We start from the raw sequence: 25,124 nt of genomic DNA, 5'->3' as shown, positions 1-25,124 counted from the left end.
GTCCCCTAACACAGCTCTGTTTGTCCCCGTCCCCTAACACAGCTCTGTTTGTCCATGTCCCCTAACACAGCTCTGTTTATCCATGTCCCCTAACACAGCTCTGTTTATCCATGTCCCCTAACACAGCTCTGTTTATCCATGTCCCCTAACACAGCTCCGTTTATCCATGTCCCCTGTCACAGCTCTGTTTATCCATGTCCCCTGTCACAGCTCTGTTTATCCCCGTCCCCTAACACAGCTCTGTTTATCCCCGTCCCCTAACACAGCTCTGTTTATCCATGTCCCCTAACACAGCTCTGTTTATCCATGTCCCCTGTCACAGCTCTGTTTATCCATGTCCCCTGTCACAGCTCTGTTTATCCATGTCCCCTGTCACAGCTCTGTTTATCCATGTCCCCTAACACAGCTCTGTTTATCCATGTCCCCTAACACAGCTCTGTTTATCCATGTTCCCTAACACAGCTCTGTTTATCCATGTCCCCTGTCACAGCTCTGTTTATCCATGTCCCCTAACACAGCTCTGTTTATCCATGTCCCCTGTCACAGCTCTGTTTATCCATGTCCCCTAACACAGCTCTGTTTATCCATGTCCCCTAACACAGCTCTGTTTGTCCCCGTCCCCTAACACAGCTCTGTTTGTCCCCGTCCCGTCCCCTAACACAGCTCTGTTTATCCATGTCCCCTAACACAGCTCTGTTTATCCATGTCTCCTGTCACAGCTCTGTTTATCCATGTCCCCTAACACAGCTCTGTTTATCCATGTCTCCTAACACAGCTCTGTTTATCCATGTCCCCTAACACAGCTCTGTTTATCCCCGTCCCCTAACACAGCTCTGTTTGTCCATGTCCCCTGTCACAGCTCTGTTTATCCATGTCCCCTGTCACAGCTCTGTTTATCCATGTTCCCTAACACAGCTCTGTTTATCCATGTCCCCTAACACAGCTCTGTTTATCCACGTCCCCTGTCACAGCTCTGTTTATCCATGACCCGTAACACAGCTCTGTTTATCCATGTCCCCTGTCACAGCTCTGTTTATCCATGACCCGTAACACAGCTCTGTTTATCCATGTCCCCTAACACAGCTCTGTTTATCCATGTCCCCTAACACAGCTCTGTTTATCCATGTCCCCTAACACAGCTCTGTTTATCCATGTCCCCTAACACAGCTCTGTTTATCCATGTCCCCTGTCACAGCTCTGTTTATCCATGTCCCCTGTCACAGCTCTGTTTATCCATGTCCCCTAACACAGCTCTGTTTGTCCATGTCCCCTGTCACAGCTCTGTTTATCCATGTCCCCTGTCACAGCTCTGTTTATCCATGTTCCCTAACACAGCTCTGTTTATCCATGTCCCCTAACACAGCTCTGTTTATCCACGTCCCCTAACACAGCTCTGTTTATCCATGTCCCCTGTCACAGCTCTGTTTATCCATGACCCGTAACACAGCTCTGTTTATCCATGTCCCCTGTCACAGCTCTGTTTATCCATGACCCGTAACACAGCTCTGTTTATCCATGTCCCCTAACACAGCTCTGTTTATCCATGTCCCCTAACACAGCTCTGTTTATCCATGTCCCCTAACACAGCTCTGTTTATCCATGTCCCCTAACACAGCTCTGTTTATCCATGTCCCCTGTCACAGCTCTGTTTATCCATGTCCCCTGTCACAGCTCTGTTTATCCATGTCCCCTAACAGAGCTGTGTTTATCCATGTCCCCTGTCACAGCTCTGTTTATCCATGTCCCCTGTCACAGCTCTGTTTATCCCCGTTCCTCACTAGCTCTGTTGTTGATCCCTATTTGATGGCCCTCAAGTTATGGAAAACAAAGCAGGTTGTGTGCAGTGCAGTCTGCTTGACAGTGATAAATAATCAACCATGAGTTCAACCTTCCCCACCTGCTCTATACAGGTGAGTCTGGATCATTCAGCGCTACCCAAATGAATGCAGGCCTAATAGAAGATAACAAATCTAATACCATGTCCACTCCACTATCAACAACAGCAGCCTGCCTGGGATGTTACATCTGTGTAGAATCACATCACCAAGGTTTGCTGCCAGAAAACAAAAAGTAAACAGTCATGATGCTTTATACAGTATGATTTTTATACTGTTTGGAATGACCAGATGATAATGATTGAAATTGCTGTTTAGTCCCTGGGTATGTAGATCCATGGACAACATCAGACACAAAACAACCGTTCAAGTGGAGGATAGGACGATTTGTATTATTTACAATGTAGGCTAACAGTATCAATAGTATCAGAACCACTTTGCAGTGTGCTATGTTGTACTGCTGCTATCAGATCTAAAACTGACACCTAGCTGGCTACTGTGGAATTCTCTGATCACTTCTCTCAAGCAAGAGAGACTCATTTGCAACCTGCTTAACAAGTTTGGTTTGAGAAATCTAAGGGAGTTTAGTGCATGAAATACGGTTTTAAACACAGCAGACTAATTATTAGCTGTCTAGACAGCTAAAATGACAAAGCAGACGTTGCTATCGTTTAGTCGACCAACTTCAAACGAGTTCGTGTGAGGAAGGCACACTATCAGTGTTGATTTAAAAAACAATCCATATTTCAAGTGCATCATCATCAACAACAACAACAACAACAACAACAACAACAACAAAAATCCCTAGTTAGGCATAATACAACTATTACGTAGCTAAGTACATTCAATCAATATTTTATTAAAGTAAGGGCAGTAGCTCAATGTTTTCGCAAGCAATATCATCCCAACAAAAATAGCATGGGCTCGCTGGGAAAGGCAGTTTGGGGTCGCTTACCTCTCACCATTGGGCAAAAAAACCGTCAACTTTATCTTCTTTTCTGTCCCCAGTGAAAAATCGAAATACCCCCGACAAGATCTCCCTGGCGTTATGCAGCAGTCTCGTAATGGCAGGATGGTGTAATTCCGAGAGTAATGTGTAGTTTAATAAACCGGACCTGTTGCTGACAGCTTGGTCACATAGACAACATGGATAATAGGTGAGTCGCCGGTGCGCGGGCACGTCGAAGTTTGACTGGGAGGATGGGAGCGCGCATGGAGTTATCCAGCTGATTAGACAATCTTCATCGTCGGTATCGTAACGTTCGCACATTTGTTTGTGCATGCCGCCACCTACTGTGCGGGAGTGTGTGGTCGATCACGTTACATTTTGTGATACAAACATTTAAAGGAAGCACCATTTAAAATTGTACCAACAACTAACCCTACACCTATATAGCATAACTTTGACCCTTACTGCTCCTACTCCAGGCTGATGGCCTGGGAGGACAGGTCTCTTTCGTTCAACACACCTTGTTACTCTTCTGCAGTAAAACATTGTACACCCAAGTACTTTTTAAAAATGTTTAATTTAACCTTTAATTTAACTAGACAAGTCAGTTAAGATCAAATTCTTATTTACAATGACTGCCTACACCAGCCCAACCCGGACGAAGCTGGGCCAATTGTGCTCCAACCCTACGGGACTCCCAATCACAGCCAGATGTGATGTAGCCTGGATTTGGACCAGCTACTTCTCTGCAGCTGTCAACACAACATCTATTCCCTGTTATTTGCATTCCATTTATGCGGTACAGGTGATAACCATGGCAATTAATGCTAAGAAGCCAACCTTACTGAAGCACAAATTTGTATCTCTATGTATTGGCCTAGGACTACTACTCACCCCTGACCTATCATCCTCTACTCAGCATATGGCACCTTCTGTTCGACTCTGACACCCTCAAACTGCCTCTATTGCACCGGGAACTTCTGATCCCCAGCAACATATCCCCCCGATACGACACATTTGTTTGTCCCATGCCGTCCTGCACAATTCTCACATCTCGGAATCTCCATCCTATACACTGCTGCATCATGACCATAAGCTTGGCATCTAAAACACCTTAGTGGGTTCGGCACAAAAGCTCTCAAGGGATAACTGACATATACTAACATGACTTTGCCAGTTAAAGACTCCGCTTCAAAACTCAAAAGGACAGACCGTGTCTTCTCAGTTTCAACACGCTCGCCACCGGGTCTGCGTCACACCAAACAACAGACATCACAGACACAGGGAATCCTCCATTTCAGTTGCTCCACCTCAACACTTAACGACACCCCAATAATCACTCCTTTTAAAGGCGCCCTGCTCCGGAGAGCAAAGCAAGTCACAGGTCTTGTCCCAAGACGTGTGATGCGAAGCACCTGCTCCCTCTGGGTGGAAGAAACATGGAAAATTATCACAAGTCCAAATCGAGCAACCTTCACTGATTTAACAGTAACCAATTTATTTTCCACCCAGCCTGAGACTAAATGTGGGTCAGCCAAAAGGCAACGATCCACTTTCTCCAAAAATGTTACTCCCACAGGGCCAGAATCATTCTTTGCATGACCATCGGTGTGAGGCTGGGACTCTGAGGTCTCCACCACACCTACCACCACAGGTAATTCATCCTCACTCTCATCAAGTTCAATTTGTGAGCCATCAGAGACAGCAGAGTACGTTTTGTAGTACTTGGTGCCATTCTTCCTCAACACATTTTCCCTCCTGCACTGGGCTCTTCTTCTTCCTCACTGTCCATAATCACATCTATCTGTTCACCACACTCATGCCTCACCTTCATCCACTGTACTGTTTGCAGAACATACCCACCTTCTGTTTCGCTAGCCTGGCCATGCCTGCAAAATGTGCCACAGTCGTCAGCCAGGTCTCCTCCTCGTCATCCATCTTGGGACGTGTCACATCCTTCCACCCCTGATCTAAGGTCAGTTTTGCGGTCAGTTATTGGTCGTGTACCCCTCCTAAGACGTTGCATGCATTAACTAATGGTTGGGTGCCACGTCATCAACTGCACCATTGGGCATCTGATTACTATATTGCTGTGTTCAAAACAACTGGGAACTCTGAAGAAAAAAAGCTAGTTCCGACAGTGGAAAATTCCATGTCGGAAACTCGGGCATCTTTCTAGAGCTCCGACTTTCCGACCTCAAGATCACTGGCATCATGATTTGACCTTGTCGTCGTCGTCGTCCCCCCCCCCCCTCCCCCATTTGGTAAACTGTGACAGAAGGTTAGATAGGCTGGGACAGTCTATTTGTACCCCAAAGACAATTCAATTCAATTTTGTGTGATTAGGAAACATGGCATAGTAATTTAATAGGATCTCTGTGGTTGTACTGCCAGAGGGTAAACTGATCCAAGATTTATGCCTACAGACATACTGACTTCCCAAGCCAGCCACACACACACACACACACACACACACACACACACACACACACACACACACACACACACACACACACACACACACACACCACACACACACACACACGGCTCAGCTCACCCCTGGAAGTTGCCCCATCAGTTCTTTGATACATTTTAAATTCTACTGCCTAAAGAGGCCTTGCAGTTGCGTCACAATCACCTAGCAACTGCACCAGGCGCCATGTTGGAAGACCAGAGTCAGTCTGGTGGAGTAGCCACTCAGCTGTTGTCGAAAGAATTGATGCTGTAGTCTCCCAACTTCCCTCTATGGACGGGTTGGTTGTTTAGCAACAAATCCGACTGGTGCACAACTATGGGGTAAACTATATTTCATCCCCAACGTTTATTGAAAACAAAGTTGCATAATGAGCATTTGATTCTCAAATACATCTTTACAGTTGTTGATTAGCTAGCTAGCAAATATTTTGCCATATTATCATCAGTTGTGTTTATTCATGGACGCCAAGGGAAGCCACCCCCCCCAAAAAAACATGAAATTATTTATCTTTCATGTCTTTGTGTTTCATAATTGTCCTTCAATTCACAAAAGGCAGAACGTATCTGACAGGAGAAAGCATACGAGCGAGTAAAACAGCATCCCTCTGTCTCTATGTGTAGGCCATCTATCTGATACTGTCTGATCCAAATGAGTATGACATTGTTGCCACCCGTAGCGAGAATTTGGACTCCCTTGACATTAAAAGTATAAAAAATGTGCCAATCAGCGTTGAGCTAAACTGAGCGAGTTCAACTGTGAATGGTCCTGCCGGGAAGTAAAAAAGTGTAAAGGAAAGGCAGTTTGGAGTTGTTGTCTCTTCTGTCAAATCCCATTGAGAGCATACGTCATTAACAGAAACAACTTGAATTGTTGCATCTCGTTGTGTTGTTGTCCTCCGGTGGCTGGCTAGCTAGCTACAATTAGCCCTTTTTTAAATTAGCCATGGATGGAGATAAGGATTTGGACTTGTGGTTTTACATAATTTTCAGTACTGGCCAATTATTATAATGGTGATTCTGATCCAACCATTAATTCATACATTGATGTTTCCCTGGTCTGAGAGGATGGAAGTTTAATATGTAGCTAGATGTAGAAGGCTAATGTTAACTAGCTAACGTTGCCCATGAATGGAAGTCAGGCTAGCGAGCAAGCATTTTGGCCAGGTAGCCTAGGACAACAAAAAATAAAAGCGTGTATTGCATGATAGACCGTTTCCTCAACATGAAAGAGAGGAGGATGGCATTGGCGTTTCTCTACAATTAGGGTGACTCAACATGTTTTTTTCTACTTGCACAAACGTGCACTCGCACACGAGCAAACAGAAATCAGAACCATGGACAGCCACATCATATTTAGCTTATGTTGATTGGACTAAATCGTTTTTGGTATCTTTAAGTTGTCACTGTATTAGACTAAGCAGAGGTGATTTGATGATGTTGAAATGGTGATGGAATAGTGGAGGCAGCTCCTGTTTTCTTTGTGACTTGCAGTAACTGTCTGTGGTTCTAAATCAATAGTTGTTTAGTGGGCCGAAAATGTTGGATACTAACTTGCTTGACCATGCTGTAGGTCAAGTAACTGTCTGTTACATGCGATATGCATCGTGGACTTCACCGGACAGAAGTTGCTATCTGTTTTTGTGATAATCAATCAAATGTATTTATAAAGGCCTTTTTACATCAGCAGATGTCACAAAGAGCTATACAGAAACCCACCCTAAAACCCCAAACAGCAAGCAATGCAGATGTAGAAGCACCATGGCTAGAAAAAAATCCTTATAAAGGCAGGAGCCTAGGAAGAAACCTAGAGAGGAACCAGGCTCTGAGGGGTGTCCACTCCTCTTCTGGCTGTGTCAGGTGGAGATTATAACAGTACATGGCCATTTAAGGCCAGATTGTTCTTCAAGATGTTCAAATGTTCATAGATGACCAGCAGGGTTAAATAATAATCACAGTGGTTGTAGAGGGTGTAGCAAGTCAGTACCTCAGGAGTAAATGTCAGTTGGCTTTTCATAGCCGAGCATTCCGAGGTCGAGACAGCAGGTGCGGTTGAGAGAGAAAGAGTTGAAAACAGCAGGTCCGGGACAAGGTAGCACGTCCGGTGAACAGGTCAGGGTTCCCTAGCCGCAGGCAGAACAGTTGAAACTGGAGCAGCAGCACGACCAGGTTGACTGGGGACAGCCAGGAGTCACCAGGCCAGGTAGTCCTGAGGCATGATCGTAGGGCTCAGGTCCTCCGGAAGGGGAGGGAGAGAGGGAGAGAGAATTAGAGGGAGCATACTTCAAATTCTGTTAAATTCTGTTAAAATATAACTTATAACAGTACAGTATGTACTGTCTTTGACAGTACAGTATGTACTGTCTTTGACTGATCCCTCCTGATGACCCAGATGGAATCATGTGATCCTTCCTTAACCCATAGGAAGTCACAAACAGTTGACTACTTCAAAATGGTGAAAGTCCTCAATGGCGCGGCCCATGCTAAAACAGGCTTCCGGCCACTACAGTCCTCTATCTATCTCTATGGGAATTATTTGGAAATATTCCTGCATCATTTTTGTGACTTTGCTAACCCCTGCAGAGGACAGAATATTTCCAAATAATTCCCATAGAGATAGATAGAGGACTGTAGTGGCTGGAAGCCTGTTTTAGCATGGGCCGCGCCATTGAGGACTTTCACCATTTTGAAGTAGTCAACTGTTTGCGACTTCCTATGGGTTAAGGAAGGATCACATGATTCCATCTGGGTCATCAGGAGGGATCAGTCAAAGACAGTACAGTATGAAGGTAGGCAGAAACTTATTCTCTAATAGAAATCCCTGATCACGCTTTAAGGTGTTGTCATGGCGACGTTGGCTAGCTTAGCTCATGCAGAAACACATCACCTGGATTTGATTTGATTTGAAAGGTTGTCTGGCGCGGAACTGTGCAGGCCGTCAAATCAAAGGCACGCCTTCAATATAATGTTGTTTTTGACAAAAATGTAAATGTGTGAGTTTGTCACTTTCATGAAGTTGGAGTAATAACATGTATAACTACTTAAGACATTGACTCAGGTCGAGGTTGTGCCTTTAGATTTAAAAATAATTAACTACTAAGGAATAATGTTTAACTTCTTGTGAGCAAACATTCTATATCTGTAGGAGGCAGTAAATCGCCAACCTTGGCTTTATACATGTTCAAACAACACACTCTAGGTGGAAGTATGCACCCTTTCAGTTTGTTTGCCAATAGATAGAAGTAGTAGAATAAGAAAATTGACTAGGCTTACTTCAAAATGGAGATGGCCGCAATGGCGCTGCCCATGCTCTCGCAAATGCCATGATGGATCAGATACAATTATGCAATGTCTATGGGTATTCTTCTTGTTGGATCAGCTAAAAAGGAGGACTAGGAAACAGTAATAAGAAAATACTCTTACTGTTTTTCAGACTTCCATAGTGTTTTTATTCTATTAATCACATAATACTATAACTATCACATAATACTATAATTTCAGAGATTGGTAAAATATTGATATTATTAAAACGTCTTTATTGTGACCGTGAACGCACCCCCAACTCCGATTCCCCGACACTGACTAACTACATGACCCAAAATGCATTTCGAGAGGATTTCCGAGAGATTTACGTCTTCTCAAATGTATTTCCGACTTACCGTATTGCGATTTATTTACATGGCGATCACCTTGTCCTGAAAATGTTCAACAAGAAACCGCGAAGAAACTTCAGGCAAAGGAAAGGACAATCGAGCGATGAAGATGAACAACAGAAGAGCGGAGAGGATGATGGAAGTAAAACACAAGCTACCGCTTCTAGCATAAAGCCCGTCAAGTTGCCGCAGAATCGGGGAATCTCATGCAGTTCCAAGCGGGAGGCGATGTCACCCAAGTCGGACTCGAGTGGTGCTGAAGACGCGGTAGAATATGGTACTAGCGGGCCGATCGTTGGCACTAGACCGCCTAACAGTAAAGAGGACAAGGATGGACGGAAGAAGAAAGGAAACGTGCTCAGCTTCTCTAATGAGAAAGAAGGTAAGCGTTTGACTTGTTTTGTCACTAACTGACTGTACGGTGGGTGTTGTGTAAGAGTATCTGTAAAGTGGCTTCCCCTCCTTGTCCTTAATTTGTACTGTCTGAAAAGTGAAAACACAGGACTGGTGGCGGCAGCAGTATGGGACATTAATTTAATTTTCCATATATGAATTTCCTATCCTTCACCTGGCTAGTTCTCTAGTTCAGGTGGAGGAGAGGGGTGAATCTCAATTGTATTTCCTTGATTCCATGCATTGTTGCTTCTTGCCTCCTTCTCAAAACACATTGGAAGAGAAGATCAGAGGGGAGGGCATGAGGAATCAAGGAAATACAATTTAGATTCACCCAAGGTTTCAATAACATGTTTGACAAGGATATGAAGCCATTTGAGATGTACGGTGAACCCAATGTCTTGATTTAGAGAGACAATCAGTTGTGTTATTAATAACAGTTTTTTTCTCTCTCTCTTCCCATTTTGAAGGATCTGAGTTCAAACTAAAGAAATCGTCAGATAAAGCTGTGGTCTTCCAAGCCAGGAGAAAGGAGGCTTCCCCTGCAAAGACCTCCCGGCCTACTGGTGAGCACAATGTTGCCATTTTAATGCTGTAAAAACACACCACTGTTAAGGCTAGATGATTGATCAGTCTAACCATGTCTGTTTTGACCCCAGCCAGGAAAGATGTGAATGTGGTTGGGTCCCAGAAAGAGAGGTCCGGTAGCAATGTGTCCGGAGAAGAACTGTCATCAGAGAGTGACGGAGAGGGAGGTGCCAAGTCAACCACATCCAGCTCTGCCTCCTCCATGTCCTCCACATCCTCCAAGTCCTCCACTCAGAAACAGAAACCAGGTCAGTCTCACAGATAGCTAGGGCTCCAAAGAAAAGGCTATAATTTATCCAATGCCAAAAATGTCCACCAGCAATCAGCCAAATGCTGGTGAAAATTCTGAATGGCTAGTAAGTTTTATTTAAATTTTATTTTTTTATCAGTCAGCCACACTGGCTGGTAGACGCAAAAGTTAGTTTCAGGAAATGGACAAAAATCAAATAGCTCCGAAGAATGAGTTTGTCTTAACCAGCCTGTAGCTACAATGGCCCCTTGCAGGGTAAGATGGTCCACCACTGGTCTACACAGAGACAGGCAGATAGGCAGCATTCTGAAGAGACATCCCTTGTGTGTGTGTGTGTGTGTGTGTGTGTAGTGGAGATCCCAGATGCAAGAAGGATCCAGGCGGCCAGAAGGCAGCGTCAGGCGGCCAGAGCCCAGAAAGACTATATCTCCCTGGGGAGAGATGGGGAGAGCTCCCCCCGGACCCCAGACCAGGACCTGGAGGAACGCACTGACGAAGATTATGATGATGATGAGCCAGACGACCATGAACGCAGGATTGAGTTTGCCCCGCGGTCCAAAACCATCAGGGAGAGGATAGCAGAGAAGATTGGTGAGAGGAGGGAGTTGAGAGAATGGAGAATCTATTGTGTTGTGGTCCTGGGCAACAGTTTATTTTTTTTATTCGTTTTAGTAATGAATAATAAACAGGCAGTTTATAATCAAACCCCATAATGATGTATCTATGGCTTCGAGACAGTGTAGTGAGTTGTAGATGACCTTATCACACCGCCTTTGACTGAGTGCTGAAATGTGTTATCTTTGTTTTTAGTCTTTGTTGTGTTGATACTGGAGGGAGTGGCAGTGTCTTTCTCTCTGTATTTCCCTATAGGGCTCTGTTGCTCTATCCCTGCCTGTTCGGTACAGGAGGTAGTGACAAGTCTGTCTTTCTCTCTGTATTTCCCTATAGGGCTCTGTTGCTCTATCCCTGCCTGTTCGGTACAGGAGGTAGTGACAAGTCTGTCTTTCTCTCTGTATTTCTGTGTATGTCTCTGTCGCTCCATCCCTGCCTGTGTTGGTACAGGAGGTAGTGACAAGTCTGTCTTTCTCTCTGTATTTCTGTGTATGTCTCTGTCGCTCCATCCCTGCCTGTTCGGTACAGGAGGTAGTGACAAGTCTGTCTTTCTCTCTGTATTTCTGTGTATGTCTCTGTCGCTCCATCCCTGCCTGTGTTGGTACAGGAGGTAGTGGTGCTAGTGAGTCTGACGACCAGGAGAGCGAGGACAACAACCTCTGGGAGGAGCAACAGATTGGAAAGGGAGTCAAGAGACACCCTGGGGAACAGGTAATATAGTCACCCCTCTCTCACCTACCCACCCACACACACACTTTCACTTTCATTCCACCGCCTAACTCTGTTTGTCCCCCCAGAGTCCATCAGGCAGTGAGGGCAGTGGCTCTGTGAGGAGCAGTAGTAGTAGACGGAAACAGAGAGTCAACATCCCAGAGTGTCTGCCTCCCATCAGCCTCAGCGTGGTGAAGAAGAGGATCACTGGGAAGTCAGTTCATTCATCCTTCCATTGCCCTCTCAATACAATATACCTCATGTACTCTAGCTGCAAAATGTTTGTCTAGTAAATCAAAGCTCCACCTTTTCTCCATTTCTCTTCTCTCTCCCGTTCATCCTCCCACCATACCTCTCCTTCTTCCTCTCCTCCCCCTCTCCAGACTGTATGATCTGCGGGAGGTCCACAGGGCTCATGAGGCAGACCTGAGGAGGATGGAGGTGGACATGGACAGCTCTAGAACCTCTCTGGAGAACCTGGAGAACAGTTCCTCCGATCGCCAGCTTCAGTTCTACCGGGACACCAACACCTACATTCAGAACCTGGTGGAATGTCTCGGAGAGAAGGTCAGAGAACAGAGGGATTCTGGAAGTGTCTGTTGGCATGATCTGTTCTTTAAAATGACAAACAGAAGCACTGTGAGATGTAATGTGAAAGTTTGTGATTGAGACAATGTTAAGGAGGGGTGATAATAAGAGTGATTGACTGATTAATTGATCATTTCTAGGTGGTAGAGATCAACAGTGTGGAGGTGGACATGCACACTCTTCTGTCTGACCAGGCGGAGGTACTGTTGTCAAGGAGACGAGAGGCCATACGGCAGGAGTCATCTCGCCTACAGCAGCTCAGCTGTGAGTGTGTTTGTGTACTATGATTGTGTGGTCCTAGTCAGTGAAAAGGCAGAAGGTTAACCATAGTACTCCTCCTCACACTCTCTTGATCGGTTTTATTTTTTCTAGCTGTAGTTGGGTGAATTTCTAGACTTATTATCACTCTCTCACTCTAGATGCCACTGATCCACAAAGTGAAGGAGACTCTGGGGAAAGCGGGAATGAAAAAACAAATAAAAGGTGAGTGAGAATACTCCCTTTAGTACTTACACATCGCTTTAGCGTTCACCAGTCACAATGTTACGCGGTCATTTCCACCACTGCGTCACAATGTTACGCGGTCATTTCCACCACTGCGTCACAATGTTACGCGGTCATTTCCACCACTGCGTCACAATGTTACGCGGTCATTTCCACCACTGCGTCACAATGTTACGCGGTCATTTCCACCACTGCGTCACAATGTTACGCGGTCATTACCACCACTACGTCACAATGTTACGCGGTCATTTCCACCACTGCGTCACAATGTTACGCGGTCATTTCCAACTACTGTTTGATCTGATCATCCAGTGAGCCAGGTGAGGAAGACTATGGTAGCCTGACGGCCGACAGCGAGCCTTCCCCTGAGGAAGAGGCAGAACTGCAGAGGGAGAGAGGTGAGAGGTGTAGCTGTCTTGGGTGAGGACATATGTCCTCCACTTACCAAATGTGTGTTGGTGACACCTTGAATTCAGCTTAGTATCTCTAAAGATTTGCCATCCCATTCCTTAGAGTTTAGTGCTGCTCTCTAAACCGTAGAATAACAGACAGCGTTTCCACTCTCACATCTCTTTATCCCTCCTGTCTAATTCAGCGGAGATCCTGAGCAGGTCCCAGGATGTGTTCTGTGACGTGCAGGAGGACTTCTGGGAGGTGAAAAAGGTTCTGTCTCGCTTCAACGAGTGGAGAGTAGCCTTCTCCGAGTCCTACCACTCAGCCTACATCAGCCTCTGTCTGCCCAAACTACTCAACCCACTCATCAGACACCAACTTTTAGGCTGGAACCCCCTACAGGTACGGTACACACACACACACTCTGTACAAAATCCGTACTGGATGTCACACAGTTCATTCTTTGTGTTTTATTTTGACATACCTAAGTATTTGGTGTCATATAATAATTATCTGTGTATATCAGGCTGCAGGAGAGGACTTTGAGGCTCTGCCGTGGTTCTCTGCTGTAGAGACGTTCTGTCACGGACTGGGTTACCAGGAGGCAGAGCACACTGACAGGAAAACACTGCCTGCTATCATAGAGAAGACTCTCCTGCCCAAGATACAAGGTCACCATATACACATACATGCATATATACAGTACCAGTCAAAAGTTTGGACATTAATATGAATGGTTTTTCTTTATTTTTACTATTTTCTACATTGTAGAATAACAGTGAAGACATCAAAACTATGAAATAACACATATGGAATCATGTAGTAACTAAAAAAAGTTCTAAGAATCCATATAAATCCACACTTCAATGAGTGGAGAGTGAAGGAAAAGCAGCCAACAAGTGCTCAGCATATCTGGGAACTCCTTCAAGACTGTTGGAAAAGCATTCCAGGTGAAGCTGGTTGAGAGAATGCCAAGAGTGTGCAAAGCTGTCATCAAGGCAAAGGGTGGCTATTTGAAGAATCAAAAAAAAATAATAATAATAGGCAGCTCTGCAGAGTGGTCACTAGCTGGCACAGACACAACGTCATAAAATCTGATTATAAACCTAACCTTAACCACACTGCTAACACTAAATCTTAACCACACTGCTAACCCTAAAGCCTAACCTTAAATTATGACTCTATATATATATATATATATATATATATATATATATATATATATTTTAGATTCTTCAAATAGCCACCCTTTGCCTTGATGACAGTCTTGAAGGAGTTCCCACATATGCTGAGCACTTGTTGGCTGCTTTTTCTTCACTCGCCACTCGTTGAAGCATAGCTTCTTTGAAGAATGTAAAATATATTTTCATTTGTTTACTACATGATTCCATATGTGTTATTTCATAATTTTGATGTTTTCACTATTTTTCACTATAGTACAAGTAAAAACCCTGTATGTGTGTATACTTAACTCCATACTGTCTCACTTCAATGTGCGTCCCTCCTCCTTCCAGGTTTTGTGGAGTTGGTGTGGGACCCTCTGTCCAGCCGTCAGTCTCTGTGTCTGTCTGAGCTGTGTCACAGGCTGCAGGATGACTACTCTCTGTTTGAGGGAGAGCAGAGCAAACCGGTCAAGGTAACCGTTAATATTGCGTCTACAGTGCAGAGCAACAACACTCCCAGCCAGTCACATATGCAACTCCCCACCAGAGACAGCCTGTCTCCCCCTCTGTTCCCAATGCAGGTTGACGTTTTATTGTCATGAATCCTGTCCTGGAGGCAGAACTGAGCGACTTCGTCTTATATAGGCCAGCTGCAGAATTGGCTATATTGTAAAAATTGATGAAAATTTGGTCATAATTTAAGGTTAGGCTTTAGGGTTAGCAGTGTGGTTAAGGTTAGGATTTAGGGTTAGCAGTGTGGTTAGGATTTAGGGTTAGCAGTGTGGTTAGGATTTAGGGTTAGCAGTGTGGTTAGGATTTAGGGTTAGCAGTGTGGTTAAGGTTAGGTTTATAATCAGATTTGATGACGTTGTGTCTGTGCCAGCTAGTGACCACTCTGCAGAGCTGCCTCAGAACAAGATTCATGACTAAAAACGCTAACTTGTATTTCAAACAGTATATAAAGTGTACCTTTTTAAAAAAACAAAATACTAATACAGTGAATGCTTAGCCTTAAGTATGGTGCCAGATTTCATCCAGATGTGACGCTTGGCATTCAGGCCATAGAGTTCAGTCTTGGTTTCATCAGACCACAGCATATTGTTTCTCATGGTCAGAGTCCTTTAGGTGCCTTTTGGCAAAGTCCAAGTGGGCTGTCATGTGCCTTTTACTGAGGAGTGGCTTCCGTCTGGCCACTCTACCATAAAGGCCTGATTGGTAGAGTGCTGCAGATATGGTTGTTCTTCTGGAAGGTTCTCCCTTCTCTAGAGAGGAACTCTAGAGCTCTGTCAGAGTGACCATTGGGTTCTTGGACACCTCCCTTACCAAGGTTCTTGTCCCCCGATTGCTCAGTTTGGCCGGACGGCCAGCTCTAGGAAGAGTCTTGGTGGTTCTAAACTTCTTCCATTTAAGAATGATGGAGGCCACTGCGTTCTTGGGGACCTTAAATGCTGCAGATATTTTTTGGTACCCTTCCCCAGATCTGTGCCTCGACACAATCCTGTCTCGGATCTCTACAGACAATTCCTTCGACCTCATGGCTTAGTTTTTTTCCTCTGACATGCATTGTCAACTGTGGGACCTTATATAGACAGGTGTGTGCCTTTCCAGATCATGTCCAATCAATTGAATTTACCACAGGTGGACTCCAAGTCTACAACTTGATTGGAGTCCACCTGTAGTAAATTCAATTGATTGGATATGTGTCGAGGCACAGATCAATGGAAATAGGATGCACCTGAGCTCAATTTCAAGTCTCATCGCAAAGGGTCAAAATACTTATGTAAATAAGGTATTTCTGTTATGGATTTGTAATACATTTGCAAACATTTCTTAACCTGTTCACTTTGTCATCATGCGGTATTGTGTGGATTGCTGAGGATTTTTTTTATTTTTTTTAATCCATTTCAGAGAAGGCTGTGACGTAACAAAATGTGGAAAGTCAAGGGGTCTGAATACTTTCTGAAGGCACTGTCTATATACAGTACCAGTCAAGTTTGGACACCTACTCATTCAAGGGTTTTTCTTTATTTTTACTATTGTAGAATTATAGTGAAGACAACAAAACTAATGAAATAACACATATGGAATCATGTAGTAAACAAAAAAGTGTTAAATCAAAATATATTTGAAATTCTTCAAATATAGCTTTGCTTTGGGAACCACTGCCCTAGTCAAGATTCTAGTCACGAAGAATGCCAACCAGAAAGTTGACTGGCTGTAGTCAGAGAATTGGAGAGAAACATTTTGAAACCTACAGTGAGGGAAAAAAGTATTTGATCCCCTGCTGATTTTGTACGTTTGCCCACTGACAAAGAAATGATCAGTCTATAATTTTAATGGTAGGTTTATTTGAACAGTGAGAGACAGAATAACAACAAAAATATCCATAAAAACGCATGTCAAAAATGTTATAAATTGATTTGCATTTTAATGAGGGAAATAAGTATTTGACCCCTCTGCAAAACATGACTTAGTACTTGGTGGCAAAACCCTTGTTGGCAATCAGAGGTCAGACATTTCTTGTAGTTGGCCACCAGGTTTGCACACATCTCAGGAGGGATTTTGTCCCACTCCTCTTTGCAGATCTTCTCCAAGTCATTAAGGTTTCGAGGCTGACGTTTGGCAACTCGAACCTTCAGCTCCCTCCACAGATTTTCTATGGGATTAAGGTCTGGAGACTGGCTAGGCCACTCCAGGACCTTAATGTGCTTCTTCTTGAGCCACTCCTTTTTTGCCTTGGCCGTGTGTTTTGGGTCATTGTCATGCTGGAATACCCATCCACGACCCATTTTCAATGCCCTGGCTGAGGGGAGGAGGTTCTCACCCAAGATTTGACGATACATGGCCCCGTCCATCGTCCCTTTGATGCGGTGAAGTTGTCCTGTCCCCTTAGCAGAAAAACACCCCCAAAGCATAATGTTTCCACCTCCATGTTTGACGGTGGGGATGGTGTTCTTGGGGTCATAGGCAGCATTCCTCTTCCTCCAAACACGACGAGTTGAGTTGATGCCAAAGAGCTCCATTTTGGTCTCATCTGACCACAACACTTTCACCCAGTTGTCCTCTGAATCATTCAGATGTTCATTGGCAAACTTCAGACGGCATGTATATGTGCTTTCTTGAGCAGGGGGACCTTGCGGGCGCTGCAGGATTTCAGTCCTTCACGGCATAGTGTGTTACCAATTGTTTTCTTGGTGACTATGGTCCCAGCTGCCTTGAGATCATTGACAAGATCCTCCCGTGTAGTTCTGGGCTGATTCCTCACCGTTCTCATGATCATTGCAACTCCACGAGGTGAGATCTTGCATGGAGCCCCAGGCCGAGGGAGATTGACAGTTCTTTTGTGTTTCTTCCATTTGCGAAAAATCGCACCAACTGTTGTCACCTTCTCACCAAGCTGCTTGGCGATGGTGTTGTAGCCCATTCCAGCCATGTGTAGGTCTACAATCTTGTCCCTGACATCCTTGGAGAGCTCTTTGGTCTTGGCCATGGTGGAGAGTTTGGAATCTGATTGATTGCTTCTGTGGACAGGTGTCTTTTATACAGGTAACAAACTGAGATTAGGAGCACTCCCTTTAAGAGTGTGCTCCTAATCTCAGCTCGTTACCTGTATAAAAGACACCTGGGAGCCAGAAATCTTTCTGATTTGAGAGGGGGTCAAATACTTATTTCCCTCATTAAAATGCAAATCAATTTATAACATTTTTGACATGTGTTTTTCTGGATTTTTTTGTTGTTATTCTGTCTCACTGTTCAAATAAACCTACCATTAAAATTATAGACTGATCATTTCTTTGTCAGTGGGCAAACGTACAAAATCAGCAGGGGATCAAACACTTTTTTCCCTCACTATAACCTACTTCCTGTGAGTGTGTCAGAATGTAAATAAGTCTAGTTCCCTCTGTCCGTCCCTGTCCTGTGTTTAATTCGGTCTTGTCCCCTGCCAGGCGTTTGTTGAAGCAGTGAGTGGTAGATTGAGGAGTTCAGTGGATGATGATGTCTTCATTCCTCTGTACCCTAAGAAGTGAGTGAATCCACCCAGGGTTGTCTCAATGTGATTATTTTAAGTAGTTCATCTAGCTAGACCAAGGCACTCCAACCATGTTCCTGGAGAACTATCCTCCTGTACGTTTTCACTCTAACCCCAGTTGTGATCAATTGATCAACCAGCTAATTATTAGAATCATGTGCGCTAAATTAGAGTTGGAGCGAAAACGTACAGGATGGTAGCTCACCAGGAACTGGGTTGGAGAGCCCTGAGCTAGAAATTTCACACTGGAACATGTGTTTATACCAAGCTTGTAATAACGTAGCTTACTTGACCATAACTGCCAGGTGTTTTGACAGGTTTTTAGATGACAAGTCCTCTCCACAAAGGAGGTTCAGAGACCAGCAGTTCTGGACAGCTGTGAAGGTACGTAAAAACACTGTTTTAAAATAGTATTTTTAATGGTGTGCTTCCCATGAGTGGATGGTGTACTGTAGTGACAATGTGGCTCAGTTAGCCCATTGCAACTTCCCACTACAAATGTTAACTCCAGTTTGTATAAACTGGTAGCATAGCTAACATACAGAAATCTGTGGTGGTAGTCAGTCGGTTTTAACTGCAATGCATTTGATTGGTGACAATGACATGCATTATCCATACAAGCATTATACTAAGATGTTTACCTCAACATAGTGTGAAATACACATATGAACAATAGCCTAATGCAGGCAAATTTTGCTGCAGGAAAATTAGGAGATTACAATTTCTACCAATAGTTAGACAGAGCTTTGTGTGCTGGTTAGTGCAGCTACAGTGCATTCGGAAAGTATTCAGACCCTTCCACATTTTTTACGTAACTGCCTTATTCTAAAAAATTAAATAAAATCCTCATTAATCTACACGCAACACCCCATAATGACAAAGCGAAAACAGGTTTCTAGAAAGTTTTGCAAATGGAAAAAAAATTAAAAGCAGATGGCCTCCCGACTGGTGCAGCGGTCTAAGGCACTGCATCGCAGTGCTAGAGGCGTCACTACAGACCTGGGTTTGATCTGATTCTACTTGCTCAATGTGAGCAAGACAAAGGATCTGATCGTGGACTACAGGAAAAGGAGGGGACGAACATGCCGCCATTCACATCAACGGGGCTGTAGTGGAGCGGGTCGAGAGCTTCAAGTTCCTTGGTGTCCACATCACCAACAAACTCTCATGGTCCAAACACACCAAGACAGTCTTAAAGAGGGCACGACAAAACCTTTTCCCCCTCAGGAGACTGAAAAGATATGGAAATCTTCCCCAGATCCTCAAATAGGTATACAGCTGCACCATCGAGAGTATGCTGACCGGTTGCATCACTGCCTGGTATGGCAACTGCTCGTCATCCGACAGTGTGGCGCTACAGGGGGTAGTGTGTACGGCCCAGTACATCACTGGGGCTAAGCTTCCTGACATCCAGGACCTATATACTAGGCGGTATCAGAGGAAGGCCCTAAAAATGGTCAAAGACTCCAGTCACCCTAGTCAGACTGTTCTCTCTGCTACCACATGGAAAGCGGTACCGGAGCGCCAAGTCTAGTTCCAAAAGGCTACTTAACAGCTTCTACCACCAAGTCATAAGAATGCTGAACAATTAATCAATTAATTAACCCCCCCCCCCCGCCCCATTTGTTTTGTACACTGCTGCTACTCGCTGCTTATTATCTATGCAAAGTCACTTTACCCCTACCTACATGTACAAATGACCTGGCCTAACCTGTACCCCTGCACGTTGACTCGGTACCGGTACCCCCTGTATATAGTCTCATTACTGTTATTTTGTTTCTTTTTGATTTTCTTTTTTACTTTAGTTTATTTAGTAGATATTTTCTTAACCAACAATTTAGTTCAAGAAAGAGTTAAGGGCTTGTAAGGAAACATTTCAAGGTAAGGTCTACACGTGTTGTATTTGGTGCATGTGACCAAATACAATTTGATTTGATTTTCTATTTCTGTAACATCCAATGCAATGCTTTTAGTGTCATTTTCTATCTTGTGCATCAGCTCCTTGGTAACATTGGCCAGTGGGATGGGTTGATATCTGAACATGTTCTGAAGGAGCTAATGTTGGACAAACTCCTGAACCGTTACCTGATGATGCCACTACTCAACGAGACCCACTCACATGACTCTGTCCACACATGTAAAAAGGTGTGTAGGTGAATCGCATGTGTGTCTAATGTTAATGTATTGTCTATGGAGGTTTCAAGTTGTTTGCTTGGGGAATAACTGCTCTGCTGTCTTTAGAGATGACTCAGTTTAGTGGTGTCATTTTCAAGTTTTTCTCAAATGAACGAAGATTTGCCTCTCGCTCTTCCTCTCTGAGCAGGTTGCTGTGTGTTTTCCTAAGTCCTGGTTTAAAGACGTGAGCTCCTGTCCCTCTCAGCTGAAGTCCTTCAGTGACCACCTCCTCCAGACTGCCCATTCAGTCTGCAAACAGCAGCCTGACCACCCCAACACACGGTAACACTGCCTACCTACCTCAAATGTACTTTTAGGATATAGGAAGATTAGTACCATGGTGAAGGTAGTGTTTTGATGTTAATGTATGTAATGTGGTTTCTGTAGGTCTGTGGTGAGTGATGTGCTGACTGTTTTGGGAAGCATCCAGGCCTGGGACAAGGTAGAGACGATATCGGACAAATACCATTACAAAGACCTGGTGGACACACTCAACCTGTCCTAGTGTGTCCTACTGTGTCAACCATACATCATGTAATATCTGTTGTAATTGTGTGTATTACACAACTTTATTTGTACTTTTTTATATATAAATAAATATTTGAGTTCTGTTAACAGATGTTTGGTCCAGTTCCTCTCCAAACTGTTTTATCTTTGCTTCGGTCTTACCTCACAAGAAAAAAGTCGAGTGCTTGTAGCTTCATCCCCAGGGCTAAAAATGCATCCCTCCTTCCTTGTAAAAATGTGTTGAATGGGTGTTTTGTGTGTGGAGGAGTCGCAAACAAATAATTGTAAAGTATGTAATGGCAGTGTTTAAAAATATATATATATATATTGATGTACGCAAAATGTATCAAGGATCAATTACAATGGGAACCATTAGCAGACACATGGTTTCACTACGATCTCTTTAGGCTGGTAACACCCAACGATGGTCTCCATGGAAACGTCGTCCACCACGCTGAAGAGGGAAAAGTATCAGCAGTAACGCTAACGTTAGTTCTCTGACCTTGACAAGACATACTATACAATCTTTGACAAAATTGGTTATTATGAACCAATTTCAGAATTTGATAAATGACTGTCTTATCGATACAAAACACGTGGAAAGCGCTGTCATTCTGGTTGCCAAGACTGCAGCAGTAACTGCCGCGTCTGCAAGGTTTCAGGCAAGTTCGTCATGTCTCTTTAAAAAAATAAAAACATAACAATCAGACATTGTAATCAACACAATTCAATTCCTGTGTTGACATTTCAAGTCAAAGCCCACTTCACAGAGCACCCCGTTGTGTAGCAACTACTTCCAAAACCTCAAATTGGAAGAGGTATTGTGGCGCAATATATTATAATTTTAATAATTCATGATTTTCCATATGGGTTGAGGCAGCTGGATGGATCAAAGCAATGGGGAAATGGATCTCATCTTGAAGCCTAGAAAACATCTGTTTCCGATCAGATTAATTATGTTACCCTTCATAACTTTACAGGTTCTTCCACCACAAGCCCAGATTTTCATAGACTCTTTCAAGCACCTGACATCGACCAGAGAGCAGGGCTTCTACTTCCAAGACAAAGCATACACCTGTGTCCGAGCTGACAGGAACTCCATCTACTGCAGATGTGTCAGTAGGCTCATCACAATTTATGAACATGTATTATTGTCTCCAGTTTTCCAGCAGTGGTTTTGCAGTACACTGCAGTTTAGTGCAGCTATACTGCACTGTACTTGTTTGTTGTTGTAAGGGTATGCCTGGTCTGATGGATATTTTTCTCTAACAGGGAACACATGGCTTGATTCTTGTGAAGACTGCTCATTACGTTATAGTGGCCACATACAACGACAGCATGTACCCTAGCGTGTGTGTGGAGGCTGTCGAGAAACTAGGTAGGGATGTTGGTGCTTCTTACAGCATACAACATTTAATTAAACAGCTTTCAACTGCAGGTTTTAAAGGCGATGGATTATTGACTGTGTACTGTTTACAAGTCAGATATGAGGGATATTTGTTTTATGTGTTTGACTAATATGTAGACTATATGCATTTCAGCTGTGTACCTCAAGGATAAGGGGAAATGAAGCAAGAACTGAGGAGGAGCATTCTGATGGATGAAGCTGATGAAGTGGTCTGGTCAAGTTAAACAGTTGCCTACTGTCCATGTTAGGCCACCTGCTAAGGAGGACAAGCATGTTTAGGAGAAAGTCAGTGTGCTTTTGTTTTCTTTCTATGAACCTGCCCCTGTCCCCTCTCACAGTACACAGGTTTAACCACTAGGTGGTAGTAAATAGTAATAAACCCAGCTGTGGTCCAAGAACAGATTTGAGTGCAGAGATCCTCTTGGAACAGGGATTATGACCAACCATGGTCAAAGAGATGCTGTAGTTCCAGCCCTGCTCTATCACATCTGATTCTACTCCTCAGCTGACAGACGTGGTTTTGGGGCTTTGTGTCTAATGTCCTTTTTAAACTGTCTGTTCATCGCAGACGTTCTGTTCAAATGCTTCAATTACTCTCCAACCCCCTCTGGTGATAACATGATTAACCTAGCTACACACTCGCATGAACACACACACCCTGATGTAGCCTTGATGACTGTTTCAGAGCTGAAGCTGTGTAAATGAATTTCCTCATGTGAACAAATAAAGGAAATCTGTAGTCAAAACATCAAAGATCCACCACTATATTTTACAGTAGGGATGAGGTGTTTCCTGCACATGTGTTGTTGTTTCGGAAGGCCAAACCCACTGGTGTGGTGGGTTTTCATGTCATCTGACCATACCACTGCCTGGAGTTTGCTAAATGGCTTTGACACTTGTATTGGAATTGTTGCTATGGTTATATGACATGAAAATAGAGCTCCGGCCACACTGCAGCAGTGGCTTTGGCCATCAAAAGAACAACACATATTCAGAAAATACCTCATTCCTACGGTAAAATATTGTGGTGGATCTTTGATGTTATGAGGCTATTTTACTTCCGCTGGTCTAGGGGCCCTTGTTGAGGTCAACGGCATCATGAACTTTACCCAGTTCCAGGACATTTTTGCCAAAAACCTGGTTGCCTCTGCCAGGAGGCAGAAACTTGGCCGCAAGTGGATCTTCCAGCAAGACAATAACCCCAAACATAAAATAATAATACATGTTTTAGCATGCAATGTAGCTCGCTTTCTGTATTATTGATTTTATACAGTCTTTTTTTCCCTCATTTTTGTCAAGGGATCCAATAATTCCAGACTCCACAGTACATGCTGCAGAGAGACAAACAAGAACGCATGGTAGCACACAGACTTCCTGCACTCTCTGTCACATGCGGTTAGGGCACCTGTGCTTTTAAAGGAATGTGACCTTTGTTGTCAAGTTCTGTTTGAAACCTCTAAAAATGGAAGCTGGGCGGTCACAAAGAATCAGTCGCTTGTCCATTTTGTTGCACACACACTCTGAGACGTCTCCTGAATTCCTCAGAGAGGATTTGTGCTTGTGTCAGCCTGCATGATTGGTTAGAGGAGGAGAGACCTATTTAACATGGAGAACAACATCTATCAAGCACAGAGTACCACAGTATGAGTCATAAAACCCATAAAACTGTGGTCAAAAAAGGAAATGGTTCCAATCATTTTTCCACCATTCATTTTTAGAAACACTTAAAATAATTGCTGTGTTTTGATAACCGTGTAAATCTAGGACAAGATTTTTTATATATTTTTTCACCTGAATTTACCCCCCACAAATTTTGTTTTACTAATTACTGTAGCATTTTAGAATCAGAGTAAATAGAGCCGATATGTCACCTTGTCCGAGAGAGATCTACATGGTTATCAAAACGTCACGCCAGGGTAAGCCTACATGAAACGCAGCCCTTATTTCAAGTGTTTCTAAAATTCCCTATGGGAAAAATGAATTGTGCAAAAACGATTGGAACCATTTCCCTGTTTGACTGCTAGGTTGCATGGGTATTATGACACCTCCCCTGTGGGGCTCTATTATCAACAGAACTCACAGGAAAACATAGATCTTTTGTAACATGAAGGCATATTATTTCTTAGTGTTAGCGGAGAATACTCTTTCACAAGGGAGAAACAGCAGTGAGACGGTGGATGAAAGGTTACGTAATGATCCTCCAGTAAGATTGAGGCGCAGAGGAGGACTATGGGTAAATGAGGGGCAGCGGTGCGCACTAACAACTCTGTTGTGCCCTGCACCCTGCTATGTCTGCATAGTGACAACTCTTAAGTGCACTCCATGACCCACTTATCAGAGGTGTTTACTTTTGAGAGCACTCCAACTCCATTGTACGGGATATGATGTGACTGAAGTCTCTCACTGTGACTTTAACACGGGGGTGGGAAACCTTCCTCCTGGAGAGCTACACGGTTTTCTCCACCCCTGCTCCAACAGCAGCTAATCACACAATGTCCTGATGAACAGGGGCACCCCTGTCTGCAACTTGAAGACTGATGTTAGCGGATGCCAAGCTTGTAGCTCAGTGGGTTCACACAGTCGTGAGTCATGCAACCAACTGCCATGTTCATTCTATTTTCTATCAACATTGTTAAGGGTTGTTTGTTAATATGTGCTGGAGAAAAAGGGAGGTGTATATTCACTGTTATATGTGTATGTGTGTGTGTGTGTGTGTGTGTGTGTGTGTGTGTGTGTGTGTGTGTGTGTGTGTGTGTGGTGTGTGTGTGTGTGTGTGTATTTTCCCTGACGTGGCCTCTCTCTCTACATGCCAGTCTTGGTTGGTTTGTGGTTTTGGCTCAGAGACAGTCACTTCATTATTTTTTGAGATGTGTGTGTGTGTTACATAAATGGT

General features: G+C 43.8%; 3 protein-coding genes across 6 annotated transcripts in view; 2 read left to right on the top strand and 1 right to left on the bottom strand.

The window, feature by feature from the left end:
* LOC106611341 (intersectin-2) overlaps positions 1–3,009 on the bottom strand; it is a 119,032-nt gene extending 116,023 nt beyond the window's left edge. For all 3 annotated transcript variants that reach the window (XR_014378752.1, XM_045723678.2, XM_082955790.1), the window contains exon 1: positions 2,791–3,009. The gene's annotated coding sequence lies outside the window, so the exon portion shown is untranslated. The remainder of the gene's footprint in view (positions 1–2,790) is intronic.
* Positions 3,010–8,898: 5,889 nt separating this feature from the next.
* gcfc2 (GC-rich sequence DNA-binding factor 2) lies at positions 8,899–20,931 on the top strand. 2 transcript variants are annotated; one of them, NM_001140530.1, is made up of 18 exons: positions 8,946–9,291; positions 9,773–9,868; positions 9,962–10,138; positions 10,492–10,731; positions 11,360–11,463; positions 11,550–11,677; positions 11,847–12,030; positions 12,192–12,315; positions 12,471–12,534; positions 12,868–12,953; positions 13,151–13,350; positions 13,475–13,619; positions 14,463–14,584; positions 18,059–18,135; positions 18,459–18,525; positions 20,140–20,286; positions 20,465–20,598; positions 20,704–20,931. In NM_001140530.1, the coding sequence occupies exons 1-18, from the start codon at positions 8,958–8,960 to the stop codon at positions 20,819–20,821; spliced, it is 2,547 nt and encodes an 848-aa protein (NP_001134002.1). In that variant the 5' UTR covers positions 8,946–8,957; the 3' UTR covers positions 20,822–20,931. The 2 variants fall into 2 exon arrangements, with proteins under 2 accessions (XP_045579226.1, NP_001134002.1); XM_045723270.2 differs by lacking the exons at positions 12,471–12,534; positions 12,868–12,953 and having other exon boundaries at positions 8,899–9,291.
* A 327-nt stretch (positions 20,932–21,258) lies between these two features.
* Positions 21,259–24,958, top strand: pfn4 (profilin family member 4). Its single transcript, XM_045687068.2, has 4 exons — positions 21,259–21,485; positions 21,804–21,938; positions 22,096–22,201; positions 22,365–24,958. The coding sequence occupies exons 1-4, from the start codon at positions 21,369–21,371 to the stop codon at positions 22,391–22,393; spliced, it is 387 nt and encodes a 128-aa protein (XP_045543024.1). The 5' UTR covers positions 21,259–21,368; the 3' UTR covers positions 22,394–24,958.
* Positions 24,959–25,124: the final 166 nt, after the last annotated feature.

This window comes from Salmo salar, chromosome 09 (assembly GCF_965601325.2).
Source record: "Salmo salar chromosome 09, fSalSal1, whole genome shotgun sequence".
Classification (NCBI taxonomy): Eukaryota; Metazoa; Chordata; class Actinopteri; order Salmoniformes; family Salmonidae; genus Salmo; species Salmo salar.
The sequence above is the reverse complement of the archived record's forward strand: the minus strand, read 5'-3'. Positions and strand labels throughout refer to the sequence as shown.

Excerpts from the sequence above, each read along its gene's own strand:
- gcfc2 (NM_001140530.1), top strand. The coding sequence starts at position 8,958 with ATGTTCAACAAGAAACCGCGAAGAAACTTCAGGCAAAGGAAAGGACAA. Across the intron at positions 11,464-11,549 it reads AGAGACACCCTGGGGAACAG|AGTCCATCAGGCAGTGAGGG; the intron begins GTAATATAGTCA and ends TTGTCCCCCCAG. Across the intron at positions 14,585-18,058 it reads AGCAGAGCAAACCGGTCAAG|GCGTTTGTTGAAGCAGTGAG; the intron begins GTAACCGTTAAT and ends GTCCCCTGCCAG.
- pfn4 (XM_045687068.2), top strand. The coding sequence starts at position 21,369 with ATGAACCAATTTCAGAATTTGATAAATGACTGTCTTATCGATACAAAA. Across the intron at positions 21,486-21,803 it reads CCGCGTCTGCAAGGTTTCAG|GTTCTTCCACCACAAGCCCA; the intron begins GCAAGTTCGTCA and ends ATAACTTTACAG. Across the intron at positions 21,939-22,095 it reads ACTCCATCTACTGCAGATGT|GGAACACATGGCTTGATTCT; the intron begins GTCAGTAGGCTC and ends TTTCTCTAACAG.